This window comes from Coturnix japonica, chromosome 14 (assembly GCF_054131305.1).
Source record: "Coturnix japonica strain WE chromosome 14, WE-NBRP24, whole genome shotgun sequence".
Taxonomy (NCBI): domain Eukaryota; kingdom Metazoa; phylum Chordata; class Aves; order Galliformes; family Phasianidae; genus Coturnix; species Coturnix japonica.
The window spans coordinates 15,476,893-15,491,249 of NC_140676.1; the positions used below are offsets into that span (position 1 = coordinate 15,476,893).

The 14,357-nt window shown below is 37.1% G+C and overlaps 1 protein-coding gene across 27 annotated transcripts in view; it reads right to left on the bottom strand.

Moving 5' to 3' along the window:
- The window catches only part of HERC1 (HECT and RLD domain containing E3 ubiquitin protein ligase family member 1), a 98,632-nt gene that overhangs the window by 47,459 nt on the left and 36,816 nt on the right, over window positions 1–14,357 (bottom strand). For 25 of the 27 annotated variants that reach the window (XM_085515739.1, XM_085515752.1, XM_015872285.3 and 22 more), the window contains exons 11-23: window positions 14,209–14,343; window positions 13,117–13,282; window positions 12,330–12,455; window positions 11,054–11,275; window positions 9,877–10,029; window positions 9,535–9,667; window positions 8,870–9,061; window positions 7,380–7,601; window positions 6,414–6,587; window positions 4,626–4,740; window positions 4,409–4,529; window positions 1,882–2,053; window positions 31–337 (exon numbers count right to left, since the gene is read on the bottom strand). In XM_085515739.1, coding sequence (XP_085371865.1) covers window positions 31–337; window positions 1,882–2,053; window positions 4,409–4,529; window positions 4,626–4,740; window positions 6,414–6,587; window positions 7,380–7,601; window positions 8,870–9,061; window positions 9,535–9,667; window positions 9,877–10,029; window positions 11,054–11,275; window positions 12,330–12,455; window positions 13,117–13,282; window positions 14,209–14,343 — 2,238 coding nt within the window. The remainder of the gene's footprint in view (window positions 1–30; window positions 338–1,881; window positions 2,054–4,408; window positions 4,530–4,625; window positions 4,741–6,413; window positions 6,588–7,379; window positions 7,602–8,869; window positions 9,062–9,534; window positions 9,668–9,876; window positions 10,030–11,053; window positions 11,276–12,329; window positions 12,456–13,116; window positions 13,283–14,208; window positions 14,344–14,357) is intronic. The other 2 variants (XM_085515755.1, XM_085515744.1) reach the window with 1 other exon arrangement.

Below are 14,357 nucleotides of genomic sequence, written 5' to 3' on the forward strand. Positions count from 1 at the left end.
TTAACTATGTAAGTAATCATCAGACCTCACCTTGTCATTAGTCCAATCCCCTCAGGAGCAGTAGAGGGAGGTTGCTGTAACTGCCCATCCTCCCTTCGCTTCTGGAAATCCTCAATAACTGGGCTCACTCCCAGGATCAACAAGGCAGATCTGTGGATTACAGAGTTGCATGCAGCAGTATAGACATCTTGGCCTTCTGTCAGATCAGTGCTGATTCTTCGTTCCTGCTGAGACTGAGGAGGTTGATCATCAAGTCTAGTCCCTGTCCCAGTGTTCATCCTATCTCGATCCCGACTGCGAGCTACTTCACGGGCTGATAGGAAACATTGAAATATTTCTGTAAGATGCAACACAAAAAAAAGGTCTTTACTTCTAAGCAAAGTTACACAGAACAAAATATTCATCTACAGCTCAAGCTAAAAAATGTATTACAAAAAACAAGAAATATTTTTCCAGTGGTAAAATAATACAGTTATACAAAGTCATAAAGAATGTCACAGAAACAGATGAAGTCAAGAATTTACAAAGTGCTAAGTTTAAAAGGAAGGACACCATTATTCGACAGAACACTAAACCTATTTCAGACTTACTGCTACCCAGCTGCTATGTGGACAGCATCAGAGAGACTATTTCATGCTGGCCTTTTAGCAGACTTATAAAGAAATGCATCTGTAAAACAGTATTTCAGAGAACAACGCATCTATAATTCAACGCTGACAGTATTACACTTTAAGTAGCTTCTTTATTTTAGTGTTACGAAGACATCACCAAAAATTTTAGTCTTCACTTTGCTCAATTTTGCTGTTGTTGTAAATGCCAGATTCTTCCACACGAGTTGTGTGAGCTACTGCATCGTTTCTGTCCAAAGACCTAAAATTCTTCAGATTTTAAATGCTTGGCTTCCCTTTGGAAAGGTAAATTTGAACACTTTCTCCATTAATGTTAGTAATTAAAAGCAGCAGTACATCAAGGACAGAAACTGAACTCCACGTGTAAGGATTAGCTTCCTTTAGCATCTCCAGTAGAAATGTCATCTTCTCACTTCTCCTGTGTGCATGTAACACTCATGTCAGCTTTAGATTAAATCATAAATCATATGGTGCACATTCCCTTTCAGGGAAGTCTACTGCACTGAGGGTATGACAACCTGTAATATGGAAGCTAAAAGTGTAACGTACGTTTTGGTACACAAGAGCCCAAATAAGAATATGGGAGTCCTAATGGGAATGGAAACACTGCCAGCAAAAGAGGCAAACTTCCTAGCAGTAACAAGAGAAAAGTAGTTGGAAAAGAGTGGCTGAGTGTTGCTTCGCTAAAACTTGAAGAATTAATTACCCCATTGACTCTGTAAAGCCCAAGTCCATCAATAGTGAAGTTCACCTTTTTCAGGCTCTTTTTTGAAGAATTAAGCAACTATTTTTTTATTTTATTTTTCTTAGAAAAACCATGAGAAAGTATTGCAAACTGTGCTACAGGTAAAAAATTTTGACTAAAACCTCAAAGTTTCTGACATACAAAACTAAACACACAAGTGCAGCAATAAATTCCATATATGCACTAATATAAACTCACATTGGTTGAACAGAAATGAAGAGAAAACATTATGAAATCTATTACTGCTGCATGCAGTTTATACAAGTGTTAACACAGATGTCGGATGAATAAAGGCCATCCATTTGCTTAGCACTCACATTCCTTTGCATTAAAAGAATTTTCTGACTCAATAAAAGCACTGCATCATCTCATAAAAACTTCCAACAATGTTAACATAGAAAAGTCTATCAAAACCTTTTCAATCTTTCTCTCACTCCACTTTTGAGAGAAAAACAAACTGACTTTCCAAAGCACATTACACTATTCACCTACACAACCAGTACTTACTACCAGCTGTCATAACTTCGTGTTCTCTTTCCTCTTCTTCATCTTCCTGTTCTATGTGTCCTTCTTCTCTGTCCCGTTCTGCCTGCTCCTCCATTTCTGCTTCTTCATCAATTGTACGAGTAAAAGGATGCTCCTGAGTATCCACATCAGCTGATTCTTGGTTATCCAGCATCTTGATAAAAAAACAGAAATCTAAAATGAAATAATTCTCACCATAATAAAAGGTAAAATGAAGGTAAAGGGACATAAGCATTTTAAGAATTTTTTTCCCATCTAAAAGGTATTCGTGATGCCATATGAAAGAAAACTCAGGCAGCTGTTTACTTTCAAAGCTTCAAATACCTAAGTTGGGAAATTAAATTTTCCTTAAATTTACTCGAATTATTTTCAGAGAAATGTCTCTTTAAAAGGCTTTCTTAGACACAACTGTTGAACTTTGATACTTCAGCATACAAAGTACGTTAATAAAGTTTTAAAACCCTGACAACCTTCCTATATACAGAGGCTAATCCAAAAGTAATGCCTCCTATCTTTTTATGTTGGCCCACGACATCAGAAGCAGATAGTTGTGGTAAGAGAAGCAGCAGAGGTTGAACCTTCCTGCAGTTTTTCCATTATATTTGTTCCCATGAAACAAATGGCAGCAGAGGGGCAGTCTGACAAAATGACATCTGACATGGAAGTATAGATGAAGCAAAGGTGCGGAACTGTATTCCTCTATGCAGAAAAAATAGCACCTACTGACATTCATTAATTGAACAGTGCTGAATATTTATGGACACCAAAGAGTGGATGTCAGCAGTGAAGGACAAGTGGTACATTTCAAGACTGGCAACAGTGGGTCATCCCTGCTGATGCAGATTCTTATAAGCACATCATATAGGCTGTCATTCATTGCTGGTGAAAGTGCATAGCTAATGGTGGTGACTTAGCTGAAGAAAAGTGTTTTGTAGCTAAGAATTTGCTCTATCAAATAGTGTTATGGTGTTCTTTATAACTGTTGCAGTTTCCATAGAAATAAAGAGAGCAACCTACACATAACAGACAAGCAGCTCAGCAAGAACAGCTTTGGAATACTTTCCTACAAAAACCCTGATACCTGATGATATAAGTGCCAACTGATGACTTGATACACAGTTTTCCAGTGTGGAAAACAAATTCAGAAAATCTGAAAGCAGTGAAGTTTGAAGTATAAAACATACAATTACATTAGAAGCTTTACAATATTTCAGAAGGCAATTTAGCCCACGAATCATGGACCACACACATCCTTACCAGTATAACCCATCTGCCCCCCCACAGCAGTTTCCCTTTTCTGAAGAACAGAAGATCTTGGTAGCAGCAGATCATTTCCCCACTCTCCTGGGGCCTGTTATTTGCTTCTGACACTCAGAATTATGTGCATATCAAGCAAATGCAGAACAGCTATTTTTCCCAGAAGTATTAAATCTGAGATATCCCCAATGCCACCGACCCACAACATACATTTAGATTTACTTTGAGGATTTCTAGGAGGAATGGAACTTACCACACATGCACAATAACTTACTGTGAGCATACACAACAGCTACAACATAAACTTGAAGCAACAGATTTATTGCATGTGTGCAAAATGCTTAGTAAGCCAGAGAACCACCAGACTTAATGTATATGTACAGTCCTGTGAACCCAGACTATGCCTACTGCTCTAAGTGCTAAATTTATTGCATGTGTAGGACCTCAACCATAAAAAAAAAAAAGACACATATCTGCCTCAGAATAAAAGTCAGGAAAGAGACCTACGTTATTTTTAAAAGCAACAGTAGCATTTTTAAAACAGCTAAAAAGCCTCATGATCCAGGTGTCACATAAAGAGTTTCCTTGATCAAAACCATCAAACTTTTAGATTGTATAAACAGCAATCCCTAACAAAGAAACCTAGACCTAGTTCAAGGACTGTGTTGTAATGCTTAACAGTCCTCAACCCTAAATAATTCAATGAGCACCCGAGCATCAGTTCTGACTTGGTTCAGAATAGTGATTCAGAAGTAGCAATAAGGTTACATTCAGTCTAAGATGAGAATCTGGGCAGGATGAGATGTTAAAATGCAGGGAAGGGAAAGAAAGGGACAGAGATTAAAAAACTTGCTGAATTCAGTGGTTCTGGAATGGCAACCAAACTACATTGTGGTTAACAAAGCTAATCAATCTAAATCTACATCCAAGTTGTACAACTCTGAGGTACAGCTACATATACTGATAAAACCAGGCTTCAGGCTGCGCTCTCTTCAAATACTGCAAATCATTTGCTTCTAGTGACTTAACAGCACATCTGCTGCACATTAATGCACATTAATGTGTTGCATATTTGCATTTGAAAAATCCCGAACTCTTTTCAACAAGGCAGAACAAAAAGACCTGTAACAAATGAAACTAAAGTCTGAATGTCTTCAGCTCTAAACTGAATTCACCTGTTATTTAGGTGTTACGCAGTATTCCCTTAACATGCCATTAAACCTTAAGAACTCAAAAATATTTCCTGTCTTACCCATCTGTCTCTTGACGATGATCTAGTCTGAATAAGTTCCATGTTCTTGCAGGCAAGCAAGCGACTCCGAACCTTATAAACACAACGGTATACTTCTGCCAAGGCTTTGCCAGGCTGATATCTATAAAAGAGATCCCAAACAAAAGAAAAGAGAATCATACAAATTTTCTTTTAAAAATTAGAATTGAGCTTTTAAAGACAGCTTTGAGTTACTCACCTGCTCTCACCACAGGCTTGACTAAGCAGACTTGTATGTTTCAGAAGAGCAGCAAGAACAAATCTGGATACAGTATCCAGGAGTGATTCATTAGTTAAAGTTGCAGTATCCCAATCTGAAAACAGAGAAGACTCATCAAAACCAGCTACTGTTTGCAAGAAAAACGTTCTCCATGACATAAAAATCTTCATCCTTTTAAATCTTCCAGTTTCTAAGTACATTCAACATTAAAGAAATAAATTAAACATCAATAACTAATGTGGCTTCAGAGACAAACACATTTTGGGCTGCTCAGGATACTCATGTCTAATACTCGGCCAAGGAAGGCACATGAACTGATCAGAAACTCAAAGAGCTGAGTTAGGTTGCAACTGCTTTCGGCAAGGATACATAACTGGAGCTCTTTGCTTTATCCAGCCACTGATTTACATGGAAACTTGTCATATTTGAGGCCTTCTGCTCTCTTTCATGTTGTTGAATCCAGATTTAAAAATTACTTTGCAGACTCATTCACAATGGAACAGCTGTATCTCCATTAGGAGAACCAGTACCTTAACACAGCCTAAGCATATGCTTCACTGCTAATAATAACTAGAGATATTTTGAGGTCTCAACATTAAGGTTCCTTGAGTAATTCCAGAAACTTACATTTTCATTACAAAATGATTTTCCCCCCCACTTTAAAAAAGGAGCATTATGAAAATAATGCCATTGCACTGTAAAATAAATAAACTCCCAAGATAATGTCCTCAAAGCTCCATCTACACTCCAGGCAGAAATAGAATTATCTCCCTCACTTCCACACTTGTACTTTCATAATAGTATTTCTCTTATGAATATTATTTATGAATCCTTGAAAGCTGCTTTAGAAATCACAAAAATCTGTCTATGTGAATATGAAGTTTAACATATCTGCTCCCCTGAGTTCCGTGACTTTGAGTTTGCTCTTAACACACAACTCTCAATCATCTTACATTGTAAACTAAGCAGGACCACACAAACTTCTAGAACACTCAACTCCATAACCACAATAACATCAGTTAGCCCGTTCATCTCAGATTTTTCAACTAGACAACAAGCTTTTTTCTTGTTTTTTTTTTGTGTTTTTACTGGAATTCCTAACTCCATGGGGTCTGAAACAGAATTATCTGCACTGCTCTCAATAGGCAAACAAAACCATTTTCTGCCTTCTTGATCTGGCCTCGTTTGGCCAGAGCTACAGAAAGTAACCTCTGGGTCTCTCAGAATTTCAGTACAATGGCAGTGTTCGGTGGTTTTATATAAAGAGGGCCTAGAAAGACTTAGCAGGAGCCAAGCCTATAGGCAATAGGGAGGAAGAACCTCTGAAACTGTAATGCCAGCCTCTCAGGGACTTCAAAAACTAAAAAGGACTTATTCCTTCATCCCATCCTCAGTGTATTTTCCAAGTTACTTCACCTTCCTCCACCTCCCTCTTCCCCTTTATTTATTTATTTATTTTTAAAATAATTGCAAGTTTCACCCCACTCTACTATGAAAACAGAAATACAAACATCTCAGTAAGGAAACAAGAGACTCCTTTTCTCAATCTTTGGAGGGGAAAAGAACACTGAACTGCATGTTTGTCAAATACTGGAATCAGTGTCAAAACTAAGAGAAAGGAAAAGAAAACAGTGGAACATGAAAATAAAATATATTATTAATGTCACAGAACTAGAAGTTGTTGCCCAAGACAATACAAGACTTCACTAAGAGCACAGCTGAAACGTGCAATATATATTTTACTTACACATACATTCCACATCTTACCTTTACTAACAGCATAGTCTTGCATACTGATCCACAGGCTCCTTGCAGGCTCTTTTGTACAACCCAAGGCCAAATCAACATAGACAGTAATCTCAGGTCTCAGCTTATAATCAAACGGCTTCTGTTCCTCGTTTCCAGACAGGGCCACTTCTAATAAGGAGCTCATGCATTTGTCTAACAGAAGGGAAACATTTAAAGATTAAACTCCATAAATTTTGAGGATTACATGCATCCATTTTGAAAGGCATACAAACATATTTCACTCTCCACACTATTCCAGAATAAATAAATTAATCAACCAATTACCATACCTTATTGTCTGACTACAGACTCTCACTAGATATTTAGTTACAATTTATATAAAGTTCATGAAGATCTAGAAGCATTATCCTCTGCTTTAATATCACAATCTTGCATCATTAATTCTCTCCGATGTACAACCACCTCTAACATGCCTGGCTGGGATGACTACACATGCTTGGAAGGTATGACTAGAAACAGCAGTGCTGAATGCTTTCAATGCTTCTAGTAAATGAGAAGAATTTGGTTTTAATCATGTTTTCAATTAATAAAGATTTCACTTGCTAAGCAGAATACAATTTAACATAATATTTTTAATGAAGAATATGAACAATTAATTGTATATGAAACAATGGAGCCCCTGATTTTTCTGTTAAATGCCAAATACCTAAGAATAAAGCAAATTAATTTAGTGAAGTTTACATTACTTCTTTCACTGAGAAACTGTTGAATACTTTAATTATCTCTGTGGATTTCCAATACTCTTTGTAAACTATAGCAAATACTTAAATAGTCATTTTCCAACTTCTGGTATTAAGCTAAGCAAACAAAAGAGCTGAAATACAAACTCTATGTACAGAGACTTACTCAAATATGATCAAGAAACTTCAAAAGAGAACACAAATATTCACAGTGACAGTTAGGTTTCTGTATTTAACAGCTTACCCAAATGAGGAATATCCATTTCAACTCCATCGCTGAAAAGTGGAGTTTTCAACCAATAGGCTGTATCTTGCTCCTCAGCGGACACTGGAGGTCCTTGAAGCATGCCACCAAGACACCGCCCAATAAGTAAAGCCACAGTTCTCTCTAGATCTACAAGCCATACCCAGGACTGGGCAGGCTGTGGTAAGGACACTCCAGCAGGATCAATTAATTCAGGTCCACCTAAAAGCATTAGCAATGAATCACTAAATCCATCACTGTTGCCCCGATGTTAAAGCCAACTCCACAATTAGTAAAATTAATTGCAGGTCTTGTAACATTTCCCAGTTAATAACAATTGATTTGCCCCTCTTTATCAACAACTTGTAAACTGAAGGAAAAGCAGATAGGACAAACTGATCACTTCACATTTCAATCTTATCAGCAGCAGAAGACATAACCATCCACGACACAGACGCTCATTCTCAAAGCTTAAATTAGGCATGTTCAACACATGGATCACATGCAGCATGAGACAGCTAATAATGCAGCCTGCTTTGACAACACCATGGTGGTGGCTCTTCCCTGCCAAGCAGCCCCAGGCACACATCCACAACTCAGCAACAACCAAACCATCAGTGTGCTACTAGCACTGTCTCAGCTGAAACCAGGACAAGGGAAGGGCACAGTGTGGTGCTAACTCCATGTCTTGTGCCCACCACATCCACTCAGTCAATATCTCCTATATTGCTCTTGCATTCCCAAAGACATCAGCATATGTCCCAGGCTGCACAGTAAAGAGATCTGCCCACAGCTCAAAATATTTCACAGCAAGATAAAACACTTCAGAATTTAAAACTGAGATGCAGAAAGACACTATGCTTAAAAAAGCAGTTTTTAATAGAAATTAAGTTTTCCACTATAAAAAGTGATATCACAAAGTCATCATCAAACCGTTAAGTTTGGAAAAGACCTCTGAGTTCAGCAACTCATCCCCACCATGCCCACTAAATCATATCCCTAAGTGTTATATTTCCAAATTTCATAGAATCATTAAGATTGGAAAAGACCACTTAGATCATCTAGTCCATATTTTAAAGCACTTGGTATGGCTGTAGGCATGAGGTTGCCAGAAGCACAAGACCTAATTTGGGGCAGGATTACAAATTCTGCACCATGGTTTTATTTGGATAAGGTGAAGTCCAGCACCCCTGTGGCACTGCTCAGCTCCCAGCAGGACTGACATCTGCTTGGGCTGCAGGATGAATCATAGGGACAACAGACAGCAGGACAAGGCCATGCCGCTTCCCATCTGCTGCCACTCACAGCTCAGAGCCAGCAGAAAACAGGGCTGCCTCCTCCAAATGCAGCCCTGAGGACATACTAAGGACACGTTCATCTGCCTTACAGGCCTCCAGCTGATCAACAAACAACAGAAACACCTTCCCATCAACCTAGGATATGCTATTCTTTATCTTTCTTATTAGAAGTGTGTTACTTATTACACTTACCATGAAGCGGCCACTGTAACTCTTGATCTTCAAGAAGTGCTGCAGCAGGTAAGAGTCTATTAAGACGATCCAGAGGTGGCAACAGATCTAGCAGATAACTCAGCAAAGGCCGAGCTACTGACACAGGCAGTAACAATAAAGAGTTGACAATCTGAGACAGCATACTACCAGCTGCAGACACATAAATTACATCTAGAGAGAAAAAAAAAAACCAACCCCTAATTAGAATCTGGAATTGAATTGTATTACAGGCACAATAAAACAAGGATGGCACAAAAATACCTCAGATATCTCAGTAAGTCTCAAAAGCAAATTCTGAATTGGAGAGTTTATTTAATAACCATAAACACATTCCATATTTTCCTTTTGCACTTTTCAGCAATTAAAAAACTGTATGTTAAAAAACAGTAATCTAAACCAAATATTACTGAAATTATAATATAGATAATTTTTTTTTGTTTCCCTATATGCAAAATGTCTTAACAAAACATGAACTTGATGCTATGCTTGAGTAATGCAAATAACTTCTATCTTTGAAGAAACTTGAGATGCTTATATTGTGCAGGTGTGAGGAAAATAAGGTTTTTATTATTCTAATCTAAACAAACAAGAACTGTCCTAAGCCGCCAATCCTGCCATTGCTCATTTTTTTCATGAACATTTACCTCTCAGTTTTTCCCCAACACTACCATTCCAAGAGCTTTCCTTAAGCAGCGTTGCAGAACGTGAATAGATGTCTGTAGCATGAGGTAACAGAAGCTGAAGGTGTTTATGAAGCAGTGCCACACTGCTGGAATTCTAGAAGGAAATAACCATCAAATATAAATATACAAATATACGTAATATACAGATATACATAATAATATGCAAATATTTAAGGAGTTCATTATTTCTATCAGTTTTGTTTTCAAATACTCAGAAAATGTTGCATAGCAATTTTTAACATTCTGATAGTCGTGCTCATTGAGGCACTTTTTCTCCCTTTAAAATACAGACAAGATACATACTTCACTAACACTGTTGATGTGACAAAAAGCCAGCAACTGTTTCTGCAGTGAACATAAAAGCTCATGAAGATGAGCAGGTTGGCTGTTTTCTGATGATGATGCACCCAGTAAAAATTTATCACTGTTTTTCTCCAGTTCTCCAAAGGCTTGATCCTATTAGACAAAAGGAAAAAAAAAACAAAAAACTCACTCTCTTCAAGAAGCTTTTTTTTACTTTCAACTATTGAGAATTATTATTACTAACAAGTAAAAACTGGATAAAATAACTCACTCCCAACTCTGACCCCCAAATCACACTGTGTTCAAATAAGTAATATTTCTTAAGATACCAAAATATTTTAGATCAGAAACCTTCCTAGCATCATCTAGGATGGCAGTATGAGGAACAGAAGGTAGGTGGCTGCTTAACCTCCTTGCAAATTCTATGGTAAAAATGGAGTCAGTTTCAAGTAGAAAACTGAAAGTAGCTGGATGTATACGACTGCTGAACATCCACAGAACAGAACTAAAAGTTACCAGCCCTAACCCTCAGCATACAATGGTATTATGCTGGAGAAGTAAACAGCTCTGATTTCTTTTCTCCATTACATTTTACTGGCTAGTTGAATAAAAAGGTGAGAGAGTCATCAATTACACTTATGCTCCCCTTAACTGTTCATCAGCCAACACTATTCTACTGCTAAGAACAATAACGTATTTGATACACTACAATAAGATGGCTGACCTGTACTTGATGAACTACTGTAAGGCAGATTGCTCGGCGTCAAGTTAATCAAACAGACTTACATTCTCAGCTTCTTTCTCTGATTGCTGGCATTGTACTGATATAAAAGGATTCCATAAAGCAATCTACCTATACTTGATGTGCTACCTTGTATCTTCCAAAAAGTTTTGCAGCCACAAGTAACACGAATAGGTACTTCTCTCTGATATGAAATCAACTACATTTATCTAAGCCAGGTTAAACAAAAAATACCACTACAAGATCATGAGACTGATGATGTTAGAAGAAGCCAATTACTTTTAGCCCTCTTCCAGATATACATATATGGCACTGCTGCTTTAGATAAACCAAAAGAATACTGTTTTCTGGAAGTGGGAAAGAACTTCTAAACATTCTTAATATTCTAAATTCATTACCACCGTAACAAAAATTAACTACAAAGCCACAACATACTGTATAAAATCCCAAATTTCTTAGAAGAGTCTTCATTAAGATTTCAGCTAGATGAGTATCTGGATGACTGCTCTGGACACTGTATGTTTGATCAGAGAGATTTCCATAGCTGATGCATAATGAGGAAGTTTCTGTGGTATCAGATGGTGAGCTATAGCCAAGTAAAGAGGCTACATGGGTGTGATCCTGCAAGCTTGTCAAAATAATATCCAACTGCATTCTCTGGGGAAAAGGAAAAGAAAGAAGAGTTCAGAAAAAATAAGTGTTTTGTTCATTAAGTCAAAATAATGAAATAATACTAAAAAGGCATTGGAGATAGAACACTATTTTTGTGTCTTATGGTAAAACTGTTAATCTGGAGGATTGTACCAATGAAATCTAAATGCTGTTTGTTGTGGTTTTTTTCTGCATGCCTTCAACGCCAGAAAATAGATTAAGCCTTTCAATTAGATAACTATACCCAGTAAAAATCTGAGATGGACAGAATGAAATGATACACCAGACCAATGCATTCTTTACTTATTGAGAATTATGTATGTTTTATGGTCTGTCTTTTTTTTTTTTTTTTTTAACAAATTTATTATTCCAATTCTAGGAAGAAGGGATAAGAAGCATGACAGGTACAAATTAGACCAAAAGTGGCAGCAGATACAGAGTGATGGCCTTTCATTTCAGTAGCATTCACTGAAAAAAAGGACTAACAGCACACTGTAAAACCCAACCTGTTCTACTTCTTTGGGGCTTTTAGTACAAAATCAGAAATGTTCAGAAAATTACAATCAGAAGATTCCTCTTCATAGTTTCAGTATCAGCATTAATCAGTTTATTCCACAATAAAATTGATGTTATCTACAGAACTGAATAACTGGTACTCTTTATTTTTTAACTTGAGACTGCTGCAGAAGCTTCAGCTCCTAATGCCACAAAGAACAAGAACAGATTTCCTTCCACTTGGAGGGTACTTGGCAAGTCTCCTTATCTGTGAAAATTCCTGGTCTTTACATTCATCAAAAAAGGGGAAAAGTTACAACCCACTAATATTTGCAAAGTAGAATGAAATCCACGTAGGTCAAACATTATACTTCATAGAAAACAGTTGATTTCCTGTTTCCACAATCTAGAATCTCATTTGGACAGACTACAGAGTTAAAGTAGGGCTCTTCAATGCATTTCATCAGTAACGTGCTAACTTCACCATTCAAAATTCCATGCTGCTCTAGTGGAAGAATAGACAGCACTGCTTTCAAAATACAGCATGTTATCCCCTTGACCATACCTGTCCTTTTGACAAGCTTTCCCATCTATCAGGACCCTGGGGGAGAAGAGAGTGTAGCAATTCCATTCTCTCACGCAGAGGAGGAAGTAGCATAGTTGCTCCTACTGAGAGAGTCTCAATTACGACCTGAAAGTAAAGTAGCAGAAAATACTTCTTGGATAGGGAAAAAAAAAACAATCAATGTGACTGCAGCTTTAAAAAAATTCACACAGTACGTGACACACGTAATACATCCAGAACATATACTGGATTTCATTTGACTGAATTGGGCATATAATCCAATACAGCGCACTGTTCTATTTCATTTAAGCACAATGCAAAAGGTATTTGACTACTAGTAAACGAAAGTAACTAATTAACTATCAGCATAAATTCTTCACAGCTGGTAAAAAATGCACAGAGAAACTAGAGCCTGATCCTGTAAAGCTCAAGTATCTGTATTTACAACCAGTTTCCATTATCTATATTCCTTCCTCATGTTAATTATCCTATTAACTGAAAGCTTAAGCCCTACCATTACAATCAGCAATAACTCAAACATTAGGAAGAAAAAAAAAAACAGCATATAGAAATTCTTAAGTAAACATCTTCCAACGGTTTTCAGATTATGAAACAGTGATAGTGATTAATTTCTTCACTGTAATGAATAGAAGAGTATCCACCAGAGTGTCACGTCTACAAAGTTAGAGTGAGAAATTTCTAATTACACACTTAAAGAAAAAAAAAAAAGCTATGAAGTAAAAAGTAGATTTTTTTTTCTTTTTAATGTGAACAAAGTATTACTTACTTCTTGAATTTCATCAGGGACAGAGGAGTCCATCAGTCTAAACAATAAATTTCGAAGAGGCCCCGCCTGCCGGCCAAGAATACTGGTAGCTACACCTCCAGCCAGTGCAAGTGCAAGATGGTTTGACAGCAGCTTCAGGCACAATTTAAGAAAACTGTGATGCTCTCTGTAAGAAACACAGCAGCATTCATATTTTCTGCAGTTAGCCCTACTCATCCTCGCTGAATTGCACACTATGATTTTCATTGATTGTATTTAAACTGTTTAGGAGGTAATAAATGTAATCTTCTCTCATTATAGGAGACCACCAGATTAAAAACAAAAAGTCAAGGTATTAATTTCTGGTCATCCTTATATTTTGCAGGAAGAAAAAATTCTTAAGAATCTTTGATACTTGCAGGTGTCTGTGAGGAAGCATTCATACTTTTGTACTTTAGAGTACAGCAATTAAAACATCAATTTTTGTGTAAAAGCTTCAAATCTGGAAAGCTGTAACAACGATTGCTAGTGATTTGTCAAGAGATTGTTCCAGTCAACATGGTATTACTGAGATGGGCTTAGCTTGTTACACTTGATTTTCTGTCCCGCCTTCCAGAAGAAAAGGAACGAATGAATACGTACTTCTTGCATACTCCAAAGCGACATGACCTGGCTACTGTTTGTGATAAGTAGCTTCAACAACATCTAACAACCCATGTTGTGGTGATGATGAAACACCTCAACCTGCCCACAGATAACCACTGTCTGTATATCTGAAGCAAACTGCTGAAACTGTGCTACTATAATTTATTGCCAAGTCCCACAGACAAATTTGTTCCTGAAAAAGATGGAACCAACCTTCTACATTTTGTTTATTCAGATGGAAAACAATCAATTATGTTTCTCTAAATAATGTGAACAAAGAAAGTCGCACGTGACCTTTAAGAGGTCTTTCAATCATTCTAAATGACTCCTACTTCTCTAGAGGTGATCAGAGACCTTGTGCTCCAAAAGTAGGAAGAAACAGCCCAACCTCACATGCAAAAAATGCTTGTAGAAAAATATGCTAATTCTGATTTAAGAGTTACAAAAATGTGCAGGTGTTATATATACCTTGATGAAGGAAAAGGAAGAGGGGGAACTTCACTGTTAATTTTGTCACAATAGTGTTCAAGAAAAGAACGAAGATGTGAAAAGGTACTTTCTTCAAGGTCTACGCAATAGGGTCTGTGCCATGCCACAACTTGCCTGGAATCAAAAAT